Here is an 18,945-nt window from a genome sequence, read left to right on the forward strand (position 1 = left end):
CACTTTTGAGGTACCTTTGATCAAGGCCTCCCAAACTGTAGTGGGTTGTGACATCATTCAGTTCCTCCAACATTTAAAACATGTTTCATGTACTGTAGATTTGTACTGTGTGTCACCCATACGACATACATTCAACATTGTATAATTATTAATAATGTACGATGAATTTAATTAGGTTGCCATACACCATAGATGTTTGAAAAAGCATTGTACGGAATAGAGTACCCCCCCCCCCCCCCCCCAAAAAAAAAGCACTAGAATAAAACAAAATAAATAGCTATGTTTTACAACATATACATTGTTTGACCTTCCATGATCCTTTTATACAGTGTTTAAGGTTGTTACTACTTCATTAAAGAATTGTTTCCAACACAGTGGATTAGTGGATTAGTGATTTGATTCTGCAGTCATCCAGGGCTGGCTGACGGTCAGCCTGTCTGCACCGGCTGGTTTCAATGCTATGTTTACATCCAGACAAGAGGATGACAGTTGAACTAAACACACCTCCAAACAGGGAGACTCTCAAGAAAACATAAAGCCTTTAAATGTGTGCAGGAGGAAGGGACAGAGCGGTACCACACAGGAGACTTGATAACATCCACCTTACACACATTTATCACACACAAACACTCACTCATGTCTATGTATACATAGGCAAACACAACACTTAATCTAGATGTTTAAAAATATATGAGCCCCTGAAATGCCTTGAAAGACTTTGTTGTGATGAATATGTCAGGATTATTTTCAAGCCAGATAGGTAGATAGAGGGTCAGGGTGGGTGGGTGTTTGTGTAAGTAGATAGATAGATAGATGGATGGATGGATGGATAGATAGATAGATAGATAGATAGATAGATAGATAGATAGATAGATTGATTGATAGATAGATAGATAGATAGATAGATAGATAGATAGATAGATAGATAGATAGATAGATAGATGGATGGATGGATAGATGGATGGATGGATGGATGGATGGATGGATGGATGGATGGATGGATGGATGGATGGATGGATGGATGGATGGATGGATGGATGGATGGATAGATAGATAGATAGATAGATAGATAGATCGATCGATCGATCGATCGATCGATCGATCGATCGATCGATCGATAGATAGATAGATAGATAGATAGATAGATAGATAGATAGATAGATAGATAGATAGATAGATAGATAGATAGATAGATAGATAGATAGATAGATAGATAGATAGATAGATAGATAGATAGATAGATAGATAGATAGATAGATAGATAGATAGATAGATAGATAGATAGATAGATAGATAGATAGATAGATAGATAGATAGATAGATAGATAGATAGATAGATAGATAGATAGATAGATAGATAGATAGATAGATAGATAGATAGATAGATAGATAGATAGATAGATAGATAGATAGATAGATAGATAGATAGATAGATAGATAGATAGATAGATAGATAGATAGATAGATAGATAGATAGATAGATAGGCCTGGTGTGTTCCGCCTAGAACTGTGGTATTCAGGATAATACTTAGCTTAACGCTTGTGTGAAGAGATCCGTCAGTATCCCAATCTTTATAATGCAAATTTCAAGGAGTGTAAAGATAGCTAGATGGCTGAAAACAGAACGTGTTTGTTGTAATGTTTGGGATAGTACACGCCAGGAGTTTTGAGTATGGGCTCCACGCACAGGGGTTGCTGAAGATATTTACACTGCATCATGTGGACCAATGCGAAACCCTGTGGAGATGCAAATGTGAATTGGGCTTTAATTGTTCTACGCAGAGGATAAATAATACAGCCTGACTGTGAGTACTGTTTGCCTTTGTTGCTGTACTGTTTGTGTTCATATATCTTATGCTTAAAGGGTTATCGCACAGCCACACTGTTAGGGCTCCGCAGCAGATTATAAAGATGATATATTTATTGCAACAAGTGTGGTTGAAGTAGCTATGGGCGAAGGTGCATGGTTCCTGGTTGGTGAAGGTGTCCATGTGCTGAGTCCAGTCTGGCAGGGAATGTGATGCAAATCAAGCGTGCAGGTAATGAGAACAGGAAGCAGGCTGGAGACAAGAGGCATGGACAGGGCAGGATAAGTAACGCAAAGTAAAAAGAGTGAATATAATAAGTGGCTGGAAGAACAAACTAAATCAACACAGAGTCTTGATGATCTGGTGGCATCCCAGAGTGGATTAAGAGCAGGCAGCTGTAATCAGTTAGATCAGGGGCAGCTGCTAGTGATTCCAACACACCAAACCTGCAAAACATACACATACACATACGTAAGGGGGCAGGGCTCAGGGTCCTTAGACAGCAGACCTGACACACACATGCTACGTCATTGCCTATGTTAACATTACTCTTAAGCAACCACACTAAATGCTAAGCTATGTGAGTTTTTTTTAAATACATGTGTAACTCTTATTGTCTTATGTTTAGTTCGACAGTAAACTTGAACTGAGAGAGGCAATAAACAGCTTGAAGCCTCTTTTTTGAAGAATATTATTTACTAATCCTTTCTGACACTGCCATCATACAACGCTTGTATCTCAAATTTTCACTTGGAAGTCAAATGAAAAAAATCGGTCCAACAATGGCAGATCTGTGCAAGGGAAATACACAAATGTCCATCCATCCATCCATCCATTTGCTGAGCCACTTCTCCTCACTAGGGTCGCGGGCGTGCTGGAGCCTATCCCAGCTGTCATCGGGCAGGAGGCAGGGTACACCCTGAACTGGTTGCCAGCCAATCGCAGGGCACATACAAACAAACAACCATTCGCACTCACAGTCATGCCTACGGGCAATTTAGAGTCTCCAATTGAGGCATGTTTTTGGGATGTGGGAGGAAACCGGAGTGCCCGGAGAAAACCCACGCAGGCACGGGGAGAACATGCAAACTCCACACAGGCGGGGCCGAGGATTGAACCCGGGTCCTCAGAACTGTGAGGCTGACGCTCTAACCAGTCGGGCACCGTGCCGCCATACACAAATGTATTTAATTTAATTTAATCCCAAACCAAAATTGACACAATGGTCCTCATTCATTCACTAACTGTGCTTACACAAATCTGTGATTCATCTATATGTTTGTACTTGTTTTTGTTCATACTCTGCGAACAAATTTTGAACCTCAGACCATGCATATGCACAAATAATGCAAGATCAGCTTTCAAAAAAATAACTTTTATGATAACTTAAGGTGGCATGGTGGACGACTGAGTAGCACGTCTGCCTCACAGTTCTGAGGACCCGCGACCAAATCCGGCCTCGCCTGTGTGGAGTTTGCATGTTATCCCCGTGCCTGCATGGGTTTTCTCCGGTCACTCCGGTTTCCTCCCACATCTCAAAAACATACATTTTAGGTTAATTGAAAACTCTAAATTGCCCATAGTTGGAGGGTGGTGGAAAGTAACGATGGTTTGAGGGGCTCAATGAGGTCAGTGGACACATTTAAGTCACCAGTGATTTTTCACCAGGTCATTCTGTATTTAATAAGACTGTACGGCTAAAGTTCATGTTCATGTTCAATGCTCCAGTCTCGCATGGGTCGCTGAGTCCTCTTCCACATATATGACATCACCATGCAAGACTGTTCGCGCCGCTTTTAAAGGGTATGTAATAACCTCCTTCAATTGGAGAGAATTGAAGTCAGCTGCAGTGACACCCACACTAGCGCAGACGTCCCATTATGCGGTACACCAGTCCACTAAAGTACCAAAACCAGGTCTAGCTTGCCTTGTAAGAGTGGAGTTTGTGAGATTCTGACAATCTGGTGTAACCTGCTCCCTCGCAGAGTTGCGACACACACTGTGGTGGATTTGTGCTAGTCAGAAAACAGAGCCCTCAGTCTTAAAAGTTAACTTTACTGAGTATGAAAAATAACTTATAGACATAATAAACAACAAACACTTTATTGTGAGAGCATTTAATAGTAGTATATTAAATCCCATTATCATGAACATGCAGCATGTTCCCTATTCCCAACAAGGAAATATATAACTATAATTGGTGCCAATAAAGTGCTATTACTGTATTTGCAGCATGCATACAAATTTGTTGCTTAATAAGTTTAAATTAAAACAAAGGTTAATCATACAAACCAGGCAAAAAAAATTTTTTTTTAAATGCAATAAACATGTATTAGTATTTACTTCATCTCAATCTAAATCCCAATCCCAGCTAAAAAGAAATCTGAGTTGAAGCTGCAGGAGTTGTGTTTTTAATTTGAGATGAGCCAAAATAAACACACGGTTCTGAAGGCCAGGATAGCAGAGTAATAATAGAAGTCCTTCTGCCATCTGGTTCAGCTCTTGCTCCTGGGCAACCAATCAAAGAGAGAGAAGGCTCGGTAGAGCTCAATTAATGCTTTGGCCAACAATCATGCATTGCATTCTAGCTTGTGTGTTTCCTATTTTTATACATTGGATATGGAATGATGACCAGTGAGAAACTCTCTTTTCAGTTGGCTGTGTATTTATATGTGCATTATGCCACACAAACAATCAATTTACATATCACATGAAGAGTTCAGCTAAGGGGGAGTGGTCTGTGCCTTGCACGTTGACACTGTTAAAAAAAAAAGTATCTCTACCACAACTTGTTGCAGCTCCCCTTTTTTGCAGGGGACTGCAATGGGATTCGCACCTGCAGCCTTTGATTCTCAAAGCAAGTTCTGAAAAGAATGAGCGACTCTTCTTCTTTATTGGTCTTCAATGGTAGTCAGGCAGCCTACATCATGTGTGGCACACGATAAGTGATATGTAGTTGAAGCCAACGGCACGGTGGGTGACTGGTTAGAGCGTCTGCCTCACAGTTCTGAGGACCGGGGTTCAATCCCCAGCCCTGCCTGTGTGCAGTTTGCATGTTCTCCCTGTGCCTGTGTGGGTTTTCTCCAGGCACTCCAGTTTCTTCCTGTGACCCTTGTGAGGATAAGCAGCTTGGAAAATGGATTGGATGGATGTTTAAGCCAAAAAAGAGATCCTGCTCCTTGTTCAAATAAGACAGCATTTTTTGTCAATTTTTTAATACAACAAAATATGTAGGACTAAAGGGGACTGTCCTACTTGGAGGAAGGGAGTTATTTCTTGACCACTGGAAGTTTTTAATTGAATTGAATGGTAATGACATATGGTCTTTCTAAAGGGTCAATAAATAACTGGATGAACCAAAATGTCTTTCAATTAAACCACAACAAAGCTGAGGGGATTGTTTTGGGCTGTAAAGAAAATAGGACTGCTGTCATTAAACACTTGGAGTCACTGTCTTTAAAAACCAAAGTCAAAAACCTTGATATGCTGATAGATTCTGATCTGACTTTCAGCTGTCATATGAAATCAATCATCAAAACCGCCTTCTACCAACTGTAAGAACATATCCAGAGTGAAGGGTTGCATGTTCCAAGCAGACCATCGTCCATGCTTTTGTCTCCAGTAGACTTGATTATTGTAATGGTCTTCTGACTGAACCCCCCCCCCCCCCCCCCCACACACACACACACACACAACAGAACATTACACAGCTGTAGCTCATTTAGAACACTGGAGCCCGGGTTCTGACCAGAAAAAAGACATTAGAGCATATTAATCCAAGTCTTTACATTGGCTCCCAGTCACCAATAGAACAGACTTTAAAGTTCTTCTACTCATCTATAAATCACTGAATGGTTTAGGTCCTGATTATATTATAGAAATGCTAATGGGATATAAAACCAGTTGGGTTCTGAGATCTGCAGACTCAGGTCGGTTAGTGAGGCCCAGAGTTCAAACTAACATAGTGAAGCAGCATTTATATGTTAGCTGCACATAAATGGAATAAGCTGCCAACAGAAGTCAGCCCCAAGTGTGAATGTTTTTGAATGCAGGTTCTCATGCTTAAGATTGAGCTCTTGCACTGTGAGTTATTTTAATAATTTTACTAAGCTGTCTTTAATTTCTGTACTTTGTTTTTAAATGTATTTTGGTCTTTGTTTGTCAATGCTTTTAATTGTTGTACTTTTAATCATGTACTGCACATTTGGTTACCTTGTGTATGAAATGCACTATATAAATAAAGCTGCCTTGCCTTGCTTAATGTCATGTTGTGGAGGGGTCGGGGGGGGGGGGGGGGGGGGGGCGGGAGGGAGTAATGCTAACAAATAAAACTGAATCACAATGACTTCTTTGTATCTTTGGGACAACCCATTGCAAATTTAACAGATAAAGGAGTTTGAAAAGACATTTTGATTTCTGGCTGTTGCCAAAATAGCCCACAACTAAACTACACAGTAATGCTTTTGCACCAATATTAAGATATCAAGAAGGCTGGGAAACTCGACGAATATATACTTTACCGATTGTTTTGTTTGTTTGTACAGTACAGTGCTGCAAAAAAGTATTTAGTCAGCCACCAATTGTGCCAGTTCTCCCACTTAAAAAGATGAGAGAGGCCTGTAGTTTTCATCATCGGTGACCTCACCTATGAGAGACAAAATGAGGAAAAAAAATCCAGAAAATCACATTGTCTGATTTTTAAAGAATTTATTAGCAAATTATGGTGGAAAATAAGTATTTGGTCAATAACAAAAGTTCATCTCAATACTTTGTTATATACCCTTTGTTGGCAATGATAGTCAAACGTTTTCTGTAAGTCTTCACAAGGTTTTCACACACTGTTGCTGGTATTTTGGCCCATACCTCCATGCAGATATCCTCTAGAGCAGTGATGTTTTGGGGCTGTCACCGGGCAACACAGACTTTCAACTCCCTCCAAAGATTTTCTATATGGTTGAGATCTGGAGACTGGCTAGGCCACTCCAGGACCTTGAAATGCTTCTTACGAAGCCACTCCTTTGTTGCCTGGGCGGTGTGTTTGGGATCATTTTCATGCTGAAAGACCCAGCCACGTTTCATCTGCAATGCCCTTGCTGATGGAAGGAGGTTTTCACTCAAAATCTCACGATACATGGCCCCATTCATTCTTTCCTTTACACAGATCAGTCGTCCTGGTCCCTTTGCAGAAAAACAGCCCAAAGGCATGCTGTTTCCACCCCCATGCTTCACAGTAGGTATGGTGTCCTTTGGATGTAACTTAGCATTCTTTCTCCTCCAAACACGATAAATTGAGTTTTTACCAAAAAGTTCCATTTTGGTTTCCTCTGACCATATGACATTCTCCCAATCCTCTTCTGGATCATCCAAATGCTCTCGAGCAAACTTCAGACGGGCCTGGACATGTTCTGTATTAAGCAGGGGGACACGTCTGGTACTGCAGGATTTGAGTCCCTGGCGGCGTAGTGTGTTACTGATGGTAGCCTTTGCTACTTTGGTCCCAGCTCTCTGCAGGTCATTCACTAGGTCCACCCGTGTGGTTCTGAGATTTTTGCTCAGTATTTTTTACCCCACGGGGTGCGATCTTGCATGGAGCCCCAGATCAAGGGAGATTATCTGTGGTCTTGTATGTCTTCCATTTTCTAATAATTGCATATCAAGCTGCTTACCTATTGCAGATTAAGTCTTCCCAGCATGGTGCAGGTCTACAATTTTGTTTCTGGTGTCCTTTGACAGCTCTTTATTTTTGGCCATAGTGGAGTTTGGAGTGTGACTGTTTGAGGTTTAGACAGGTGTCATTTGTACTGATGAGTTCAAACAGGTGCCATTAATACAGGTAACAAGTGGAGGACAGAGGAGCCTCTTAAAGAAGAAGTTACAGGTCTGTGAGAGCCTGAAATCTTGCTTGTTTGTACGTTTGTACTTATTTTCCACCATAATTTGATAATAAATTCTTTAAAAATCAGACAATGGTGATTTTCTTACAGGCCTCTCTCACCTTTTTGAGTGGGAGAACTTGCACAATTGGTGGCTGACTAAATACGTTTTTGCCCCACTGTATATTATGTCTTAGATTTAATGTCTCATGCCTCTCTACTGTGTTCAGATTTTAGCACACAAAGACTTGACATCCCCAACCCAACGATACATTGACAGCAGAGTGGTACGAACACAAACAGAGGGCGAGTGGCTTACCTTTGATGTGACAGAGGCAGTGAGTGAATGGATGAACCACAGAGGTGAGTGCAGTCCAACTCTCATTCATTATTGGATGTAGAGCACTGTGACATTACATTGATGTCATATTTGTCTCTTCTCAGACAGAAACAGTGGATTCAAGCTCAGTCTACATTGCCCATGTTGTACTTTTGTTCCATCAAATAACTACATCATTCCAAACAAGAGTGAGGAGCTGGAGGCACGGTTTGCAGGTTATTTGATCTGAAAGCTTCTTAAACAATGTTAGGTTAATATTAATGGAATATTAATAACCAATGTCTCAATAGCTTTTTGCCGCAGCCTACTGTGATCAATTTCCCCCGTATTTGTTCTCTAGGTATTGATGACAGCTTCATCAACGGTGGTGATCTAAAAGTATTCAAGAGGCTGCGACACAGTACTCGGCCTCCACACCTTCTAATCATGCTGCTACCCTCATACCGATTGGAGTCTCCATTTCACCACAAAACACATCGAACAAAGAGAGCCCTGGATGCAGCTTACTGCTCTAGGTACTGAGCTACAGTAGATCATCCATCACCAGGATAATATGAATTAATTAATTTGTTATTTCTAGAAATTACTCAAGTTACAGCCAAATACTGTACATTATGTATTGTTTGGATGCTTGCGTCATTTATTATTTACGTTTTATGTTTACCTGCATGAGTGTCTGTTGAGCTGTTGCATGCATCATCACTGTTGATCCCTTTATTGGATTGTTTCTGCTCTGCCACATGTACATTTTTCTCCGAAGTGGTTGACCAGTAACAAGTCTCAACTGATCTTTAATTTTTAATCCATCCATCCATTTTCTGAGCCGCTCCTCCTCACTAGGGTCGCGGGCACGCTGGAGCCCATCCCAGCTGTCATCGGGCAGGAGGTGGGGTACACTCTGAACTGGTTGCCAGCCAATCGCAGGGCACATAGAAACAAACAACCATTCGCACTCACAGTCATGCCTACGGGAAATTTAGAATCTCCAATTAATGCATGTTTTTGGGATGTGGGAGGAAACCGGAGTGCCCGGAGAAAACCCACGCAGGCACGGGGAGAACATGCAAACTCCACACAGGCGGGGCCGGGGATTGAACCCGGATCCTCAGAACTGTGAGGCTGACGCTCTAACCAGTCGCCCACCGTGCCGCCTCTTTAATTTTTAAAGGGGACATATTACTTAAAGTTGACTTTTTAATTGTATTTTTCTGGTGATGGGTTGGGCATTTGTGTTTGGGAATGCATCGGCTGCATGCGGTACATATGCAGAGCCACACATTAAGGGCCATATTTCTGTGAATGGCGTAAATCCTAAAAACGGTGCGCCAGAGGTGGGTAAGGCCAGTGGTTTTAATTTCGTAGATGAGCGCAAGCCAGCGGCTCTGACAGTGGGCGTGCTGCGCCACTGTGGGTGTGTTCACAGCTGACTTCAGTAGCTGCAAATCAAAGCAGATCCTCTCATTCCCTTTAAACGCGGTGCAACTGTCAGTCTCGACTGAGAGATGGCACCGCATTCTCTGTGTGGAAGAGGATGGTTTCTTCCACTTATCCGAGGTCGTGTCTTGGGGCAATAGCTTTAGCAGGGAAGCCCAGACTTCCCTCTCCCCATCCACGTCGTCCAGCTCTTCCAGGCCAACCGGGAGACATAATCTCTCCAGCGTGTCCTGGGTCGTCCCAGGGGCTTCCTCCCGGTGGAACATGTTCGGAAAACCTCACCAGGGAGGCGTCCAAGAGACATCCTAGTTGGATGCCCGGGCCACCTCATCTGGCTCGACTCTGAGCCCCTCTCGGATGACCAAGCTTCTCACCCTATCTCTAAGGGAGAGCCCGGACACCCTGCGGAAGAAACTAATTTCGGCTGCTTGTATCCAGGATCTTGTTCTTTCCGTCACGACCCACAGCTTGTGACCATAGGTGAGAGTAGGAACGTAGCTCGACCGGTAAATTGAGAGCTTCGCCTTTCGGCTTAACTCCTTCTTCAACACAATGGACCGATACAAAGTCTGCATCACTGCAGACGCTGCACCGATGTATCTGTCGATCTCCCTTTCCATTGTTCCCTCACTCGTGAAGAAGACCCCAAGATACTTAACTCTTCCACTTGGATCAGGATCTAATTCCCGACCCGGAGAGGGCACTCTACCCTTTTCCGACTGAGGACCATGGTCTCAGATTTGGACCAAACTCTGACTCCGGTCGTACAGGGACCGAACAGCACGTATCAGGGGGTTCGGTACCCCATACTACCGAAGCACCCCCCACAGGACCCCCTGAGGGACACGGTCGAACGCCTTCTCCAAGTCCACAAAACATATGTAGACTGGCTGGGCGAACTCTCATGCACCCTCGAGGACCCCACCGAGGGTGTAGAGCTGGTCCACTGTTCCACAGCCAGGACGAAAACCACACTGCTCCTCCTGAATCTGAAATTTCACTTCCCGACAGAGCCTCCTCTCCAGCACCCCTGAATAGACCTTACCAGGGAGGCTAAGGAGTGTGTCGTTAGAACACACCGTCCGGTCCCCCTTCTTAAAAAGGGGGACCACCACCCCAGACTGCCAATCCAGAGGCACTGTCCCCGATGTCCACGTGATGTTACAGAAGCCTGTCAACCAGGAGAGCCCCACAACATCCAGAGCCTTTAGGAACTCCAGGCAAATCTCATCCACCCCCCGAGTGGCCAAGACAACGGCCGCAAGTCCGATGACACGACCACAAAGTTGATCATCAAACTGCGGCCTAGGGTGTCCTGGTGCCAAGTACACATATGGAGACCCTTTTGCTTGAACATGGTGTTCGTTATGGACAATCTGTGAAGAGCACAGAAGTCCAATAACAGAACACCGCTCTGGTTCTGATCGGGGTGTGCATAGGCACAAACAACAGTCAGGACCCGTCCCCCCACCCGAAGGCGGAGTGTGGCTACCCACTCGTCCACCGGGGTGAACCCCAATGTACAGGCACCGAGCCGGGCGGCAATAATAGTAATATGAATGATGGACTAATCTGCAACAATATAACTCATGATTTACATCCTCAGTCAACTCAGTCAAGCATTGCAGTTAAGTTCGGCTTGCCTTGGTACAGTAAATGTGTTTGATGGAAAAGGGGCTTAAGTGTAACGTAAAAGCAGAACTGCGCTGCATTTCATCTCTCATCTTCTCCTTTATGAATTGTAGAAATGTTCAAGACAACTGTTGCTTAAGGACCCTCTACATTGACTTTAAGAAAGACCTTGGCTGGAGGTGGATTCATGAGCCAAAGGGCTATGAGGCCAACTTCTGTGCTGGAGCCTGTCCTTATCTATGGAGTTCTGACACACAGCATGCCAAGGTACTGTAGGGTTTAAAAAGGGTCATAGTTTAAACAATCTACGAATTGTGAGTGAGGAAAGTTAACGAGAAAGTTACATTTAAAACTATATACAGTGCCTTGAAAAAGTATTTGCCGTTCTCAAGTTCTATTTTCTTTGTATCTTAGAAAGCTGAGTTCATTTTCACATTTCATTACCTCCAGACCCGTTTACCCGTTCACTTAAATTCAACGTCTGACAAAATGAAGTCGGCCAAATGAACTCCAAAAGCTGCAACAAAATGCCGCGATCCAAATTAATTAAAGAACATCCATCCATCCATTTCCTGTACCGCTTATCCGCACTAGGGACGCGGGCGTGTTGGAGCCTATCCCAAATATCTTCGGGCGAGAGGCAGGGTACACCCTGAACTGGTCGCCGGCCAATCGCAGGGCAATTCAAGAACAAATGAGAAATAAATGAATTGACATCTGTCAGTCTGGAAAGGGTTACAAAGCCATTTCTAAAGCTTTAGGACTCCATCGAACCGCGATTAGAGCCATTCCTTCCTAGGAGTGGCTAGCCTACAAAAATTACCCGAAGAGCACAGCGACAACTCATCCAGGAGGTCCCAAAGGAACCCGGGACAACATCTAAACAGCTGTAGGCACCCCTTTCCTCCTTTTAGGTCAGTGTGCATGACTCAACAATAAGGAAGAGACTGGGCAAAAATAGCATCAATGGCAAAGGTCCAAGATGAAAACCACTGTTGACTAAAAAGAAAAAGGCTCGTGTTCATCTGAATGATTCCTAGGACTTTTGTGTAAAAATTCTATGGACTGACGTGACGAAAGTTGAAAACTTTTTGAAAGTTTGTGTCTCGTTAATTCTGACATAAACGCGACACAGCATTTCAGAAAAAGAACATCATACCACCAGTCAAACATGGTGGTGGTAATGAGATGGTCTGGGGCAGCTTTGCTCCTTCAGGAACTGAACGACTTGCTGTGATTGATGAACTCTGCTCTTTTCCAGCAAATCCTGAAGGGGAATGTTCGGCTATCAGTTTTTGACCTCAAGTTGAGGCTGACAGGACAAAGATTCAAAACGCACCAGCCAGTCAACTTCTGAACGTCTTAAAAAAACAAAATTAAGGTTTTGGAGTGGCCTAGTCAAAGTCCGGACTTGAATCTGATTGAAATTATGTTGCATAACCTTAAAAAGGCCTCCAGTGTTACCGAATGAAAACAATAGTGCAAGGAAAAGTAGGCCAAAATTTCTCCAGAGAGATGTGAAAGACGCATTGCCAGATCAAGAAAATGCTTTATTTCGGTTGTTGCTGCTGAGAGTGGCCCAACCAGTTATTAGGTTTAGGGGGCAATTACTTTTTCAGACAGAGCCAGGTGACTTTCAATTGTTTTTTAAATCAACAAAATCACTATTTAAAAATTGCATTTCATGTTTACTTTGGCTGATTGACGTTGTTTGATGATCTCAAACAAAGTGGGGAAACTATGCAAAAAAACAGAAACATTTGAGAAGAGGCCAAATACTTTTTCACGCCACTGTAGATGACAATTTGATTGTTATTCTTGTGTTTCCAGGTGTTAGGCCTTTATAACACCATTAACCCTGATGCATCAGCGTCACCCTGCTGTGTGTCCCAGGACCTTGAACCCCTCACCATCCTTTACTATATCGGCAAGACACCGAAAATAGAACAGCTCTCCAATATGAAGGTCAAGTCTTGCAAGTGCAGCTAGAAACTAAGCCAGCACAAGCCACTCCCACCTTCCTTCACACAATAACGCACACACACCATTTGCAACCATGCTCTCTTCTATTTTTGTACACACGGTCCAGTGTCATGTGATCAAGATTAGAGGTACTGAACAAATAAACCTCATTCCAAAATGGCACTGCAATGCTCTTACGAATACACTACACAGACCATGATTCCATAAAGACTTTTCCACCATGTGCCTTGAATTTGTTTTTGTTTGTTTCTATGCTGTTTAACAGACAGCAAATCTGTCTCCTGGTTCAATATTTTGATGATGAACATTCGTCCAAGTTTAAGTGTGCCTTCAGTTTGTGGTGCCCTGCATGGCTTTCTAAGCATCAGCCCCTGTTGGCTATCAGATGTTAAGATTCAACCTGTCATATCCAATCAAGCCTCTTCTTCTGAAAGAGAAACAGCGCAGTTATTTTGGTGCAAACATAAGGTTGGGGTATTGTTTTAATGCAGCTAAACAATCTAAACGAAAGGCTAGATGAATAAGAAGTCCTCAGTTCTTTCGTTTTTTGGCATATCGATGCAAGATGCAGTATAGGCAATGACGTTGCATGTTTTGTGCAGTACGTTTGCCATGGAGTTTAAGATGATTAATTACCACTGTCTTTCAGTGAAACACACTGGAATTGACAGAGACGAAGTTTTAGGGAGACTGACAAACACTCAGTCTTGACTTCCATCATTTTTCCCTCAAAATAAGAAATGTACCAATTATTGTTGGTTTAGTTTAGGAGAATTGCTATATTATACAGCTTTTTAAATTGAAGCATTTTTAAGTCAAATTTGCCTGATTGGCAGAATAGATCAGTTATAAACTACAATAACTTTTAACTTGTTGCTACGTGAGCTGTAATTTACTGTATCAATAGATGACACCCTAGAACATGATTGGACCAGGGTTCTCATTTCAAATTAGAAAATCTCACTGCGCACCACCATACGGAATGTGCATTGCTGCCACACCAGAAAAAGAAAGTTCAGTATCACCTTATAACATGATCAATTTCACGTTTTAATGTGATAACTTATCACGTTGAAATGTAATATCTTTAACTTCTACATTTGGCTAAACAAAATAAAGCAATTTCTGCTGGTTCAGGTCACTTGCAGAGCTTCATGAATGTACGTATGCGTGTCTTCTTTTTACGTCTTAAATCTTTGTAAACACTTGGCCTTGTTTTTTTAAAATACATTTTTAAGTAGGCTATTATAGACGAGCAGCGTAGTTACGTGGCTAGTAACTTTGATTTATAAGATACAAAAAGAAGACACAAGGTCTTCTTAGGGCTCCGCCAGTGACCTGAACCAGAAATAATTACTTTGTTTTGTTTTGACGAATGTGAACGTGAAACTTATCACGTTAAAACGTTAAAATGTATCTCCTTTTAATGTGAAATTTATCATGTTAAAACATGTTATTTATCACGTTACAAACTGATACTGAACTCTTTTTTTCTGGTTTGGCAGCAATATGCTTCCGTACCACCAGACAAAAATGTTACAGAAAGTATACAGTAAATACTGAATCATTGCCCTAGATAACCTTGTCACATGTTGATATTAATGTTTGAACAACAATGACCCTGCCAAGAGGTGATTGAATATATCCATCCATTTTCTGAGCCGCTTCTCCTCACTAGGGTCGGGGGCGTGCTGGAGCCCATCCCAGCCGTCATCGGGCAGGAGGCAGGGTACACCCTGAACTGGTTGCCAGCCAATCGCAGGGCACATACAAACAAACAACCATTCGCACTCACAGTCACACCTACGGGCAATTTAGAGTCACCAATTAATGCATGTTTTTGGGATGTGGGAGGAAACCGGAGTGCCCGGAGAAAACCCACGCAGGCACGGGGAGAACATGCAAACTCCACACAGGCAGGGCCGGGGATTGAACCCGGGTTCTCAGAACTGTGATGCTGACGCTCTAACCAGTCGGCCACCGTGCCGTGATTGAATATATGAATCAGAAAAACCCTGGTAGAAAAAAACATTTAACATGAAAGTGTTTTAATGTATTGACAAAATGTTGATTGTCATCATCACAATGTGCAGGTGGCTTTGCAAGGATACGGCCTTTCTTTCATTCTCCTTCTATAGAAGCCCAAGTCAACATGAATCAACTCACGCACTTGTCTCACGAGACGCGAGAGTAAAGGCAAACACTGGAAGTTTATGTGATAAGTGTCTATATGTGAAATGAGTTCTGGAACATGACACAGATCCACCCTCAATTCCCATCCACCTTTAGCGCTCTCCCTTATTCAGTCACATCACATCCTCATTTGCATTTGTCTTTGTTTTGTATCCTTTGTATGTTTAATATATTCATTGTTTTGCTATTTAAGATGTTCGTGCTTAGGTGCCTCACACCCAAGAGATTTTGAATATAGTTGAGATGTGGACAGTTAACCTTGCATTGTGGAAATGCAACCTCTACATCCATTTGTATCTTTCAGGTGCTCTATTAAATATTATTTTTGTTGTAAAATGATAATAGTTTTTGACAAAACTACTGTCTGTTGATATGGTGAAAGGGTAAACAACTTCAATGTACAAAACGTTTTTTTTTTTTTTTTGTTTTGTTTTCTCAAACTGTTGACTCTGTCGAATATGTGTCTGTCATAAAAACATGGTTTGGGAATGAAACTTTGCAAGTGCTGCAATCGGATTCCTGCAGCACATAGATGGCTATTCTGTATAATTGTTTTGCATTACAAAGCGATAAGCCGCTTTAAAATTGTTACGTTTTTGACAGCCCCAAGACCTTTGCGGGCCAAGTACATCTTACTAAAAGGCATTGATTTGCTGTAGCTTCATAAGGAAGAGACTTTAAATTAAAAAAAATTTTTTTTTTTTACAGGAGATATTTCAGACCACTTACTGTAGTGAGTATGTTGATAACATGGGCATTAAAGCAGTTTTTATGATGCATGTCAAAATTTGACATTGGTAGTTCCGCAGCATTTGTTAAATGCGAAAGCCATCAGCCAGATGTAAGAAGCTACTGAAATTCCTACCATTCACAGTTTAGGATGATTTAAACAGCAATCATACAATTCTTAAAACATTCTTGGATCCAAGAAAAATGGAGGTGTTTTGCCTACCTGGAGGAAATACAGCAATTTGAAACAGGGATCAAGGAGCAAATATAACAACTTTCCTTGGGAATTTATGAACATTTTGAGAAATTAATCTGCAGGACTAAAGTGGAAATTTGAAGATTAGTTTATTACAGGGAAGTTTTTTGTACAAAAGTAATAACATCTTGTGGCAGTATATTTCTTCGCAATTAGATTGAATTTGCAGTTTCCAAATTTTGCCCAATTAAAGCACTTCTTTAACAATTACAATTTACAAATAGTTAAAAAAAAAAGGTTATTTACTTCTATTCCTAAACAGAAAACCTTAGTGGTTGAATTTTATGCTTTATTAATTCCAGACTTCTCAGAAATGCCAAGTGAGGCAGCTCAAATGTCCGTATAAAAAAAAGTGTATTGAGTTTGAAAGTCCTTATTTCTGTTCAAGATGGTAAACATTGAAATCTCAGAGAAATAGGAAGAGTCTGCATTAAAGAACAAAATGATTCTAGTCTCTTCTTGTGGTCTAATCAATTTGTTGTTCTGTATATGTACAGTAGATGATATGTGTCATCACAAATGTGTTTGTATGAGTCATCACAAATGTCCAGTTAATTTGCATCGATGATCTTTTATTCTCAAGGAAAGTTAAAAACTGTATTTCCAAATTCCTCCTAAAAAAAACTTGCAGAAATTTCAACAAAATTTACCCGAGGTTCTCCAGCCCTTTGCAACCCAGCAAATCCTCCAATATGATCTAAATGTCTGTGACTGCCACATCAAAAAATGTGTGCCACACAGCAAATTATATTATTTTTGTAACCACCAACTGAAATGGGACTCCATTAGTAAGTCCCTTTTTTCGTACCTTCTGAAATAAAACTCAAAAGTTCCTGTGATTATATTTTACAAGGAACTCTGTTAAGTAAACAAATCTGCATAGAATATATCCCTAACATGACACAAATGCCTTCTGCCATTTATGTCACTTCTACTGTACTCTATTTGGATTTGGATTGTTTCGCTTGTGTACTTGGTCACAAAGAGTGAACCGTTTGTGGTTAGTTTAAGAAGCTTTCCACACTTGGAGAAAGTAAAAGAAGTGATGACGTTTTATACACATGAGGAGAACACTGGTGTCATGTCACGCACTCAACAGAGTCATGTGCTTACCCCACAGTGGTTTGGAAAGCTCTGGGTTCAGAGAGGGGTTGTCTTTTGGCAAGTGATGACAGTACATAGGGAGAAACACTGAGTACGATCAGTGTGATTTGACCCAATTTAGGAATGTTGCTTACTAGAAGAAGAGACCTTTCAAATGTTTTAAGATCCAAAAACATTACGAAATATATCGGTCAGTCAATGGTCAAGTGTTCCACTTTGTTCAAGCTTATAATAATGTCAACACTGAGGCATATTCCTGCCAATATAAAGCTTTTGTTAACCCACAACGTCTGTCTGTCATTAGCTTTTCAAACAAGTTGCACTGATGCTGTTTTATTTTTAGTATGTTGAAAAAGAGTTCTTCCTTTTATATTTTAGTGAATTAAACACCCCTTCCCCCGTCCTTTATCTAACGAGGCGTGTCGATGACCATCCCAACAGGGCAATTGGTGCCAGTGGACATCCTGACTAGCAGGGAAATACGATTTCTACACGCCTAGTTTGTCATGGTAGAGCCGTTGTTGTTTTTTTATTTGTATTTGTTGTTTTTAATGATGTGATTGTGACCCACTATACTGTACTCTAATACGGTATACTGTGGTGCTCTAGTGCTAAATAAATTATTTATGTTTGAATTAATCCTTTGCTGTGTTGTGATCATTTACATTGCATCCTGCTGATTTTAGAAGAGAAATGTTTTTAGTTTTATAACCTGGTAAGTGAGCAACATGTCGAAGATTTTAGCACATACAGACTGCAACTACTACTACTGCTACTGTATGTTTTTCCTCTCCACATTTTGCACACAAATAAAGAGAAAATGGAAAAGAACACAACTTTTGCACTTCAGTTAATCCTTTTTGTTGGACTCCATAATACCAACCTCCATATTAACAGTGATGGGTTTTTTTCCTTCCTGCCAATCCCTGATTTAAACTGCAGTTCAGTTAAGGCAATCCATCCATCCATCCATTTTCTGAGCCGCTTCTCCTCACTAGGGTCGCGGGCGTGCTGGAGCCTATCCCAGCTGTCATCGGGCAGGAGGCGGGGTACACCCTGAACTGGTTGCCAGCCAATCGCAGGGCACATCGAAACAAACAACCATTCGCACTCACAGTCATGCCTACGGGCAATTTAGAGTCTCCAAATAATGCATGTTTTTGGGATGTGGGAGGAAACCGGAGTGCCCGGAGAAAACCCACACAGGCACGGGGAGAACATGCAAACTCCACACAGGCGGGGACGGGGATTGAACCCCGCACCTCAGAACTGTGAGGCTGACGCTCTAACCAGTCGGCCACCGTGCCGCCTCAGTTAAGGCAAACTTCATAAATCAAAGCTACATGCCAATGCTGGAAGTTGTAATCAGTTGCTTAACCATGCAAGTATGAGTAATATAATGGCCTGGTTTATAGTGGGGTAAATAATAGTACATAAATCTGCAGCTAAAGGTTCAGACACAATTCATGCCACATTCATATTTTCCATGTTTATCTTCTGAAGTGGACGACAGCTGCTGTGATAAACTTAAAAATCATACTTTTATTTGAGGATGTCAGAAAAGAGGCGCAAAGTGTAATATGGATTTTTTTT

At 41.7% G+C, this 18,945-nt stretch overlaps 1 protein-coding gene across 1 annotated transcript in view; it reads left to right on the forward strand.

The window, feature by feature from the left end:
* The window catches only part of tgfb2 (transforming growth factor, beta 2), a 72,383-nt gene extending 54,392 nt beyond the window's left edge, over positions 1-17,991 (forward strand). Inside the window, exons 3-7 of the mRNA XM_061776694.1 lie at positions 7,912-8,044; positions 8,126-8,236; positions 8,362-8,536; positions 11,201-11,354; positions 12,918-17,991. Of these exons, the coding sequence (XP_061632678.1) occupies positions 7,912-8,044; positions 8,126-8,236; positions 8,362-8,536; positions 11,201-11,354; positions 12,918-13,076 (732 nt within the window). The 3' untranslated portion in view covers positions 13,077-17,991. The remainder of the gene's footprint in view (positions 1-7,911; positions 8,045-8,125; positions 8,237-8,361; positions 8,537-11,200; positions 11,355-12,917) is intronic.
* Positions 17,992-18,945: the final 954 nt, after the last annotated feature.

The sequence above is a fragment of the Phyllopteryx taeniolatus genome, chromosome 6 (assembly GCF_024500385.1).
Source record: "Phyllopteryx taeniolatus isolate TA_2022b chromosome 6, UOR_Ptae_1.2, whole genome shotgun sequence".
NCBI classification, from domain to species: domain Eukaryota; kingdom Metazoa; phylum Chordata; class Actinopteri; order Syngnathiformes; family Syngnathidae; genus Phyllopteryx; species Phyllopteryx taeniolatus.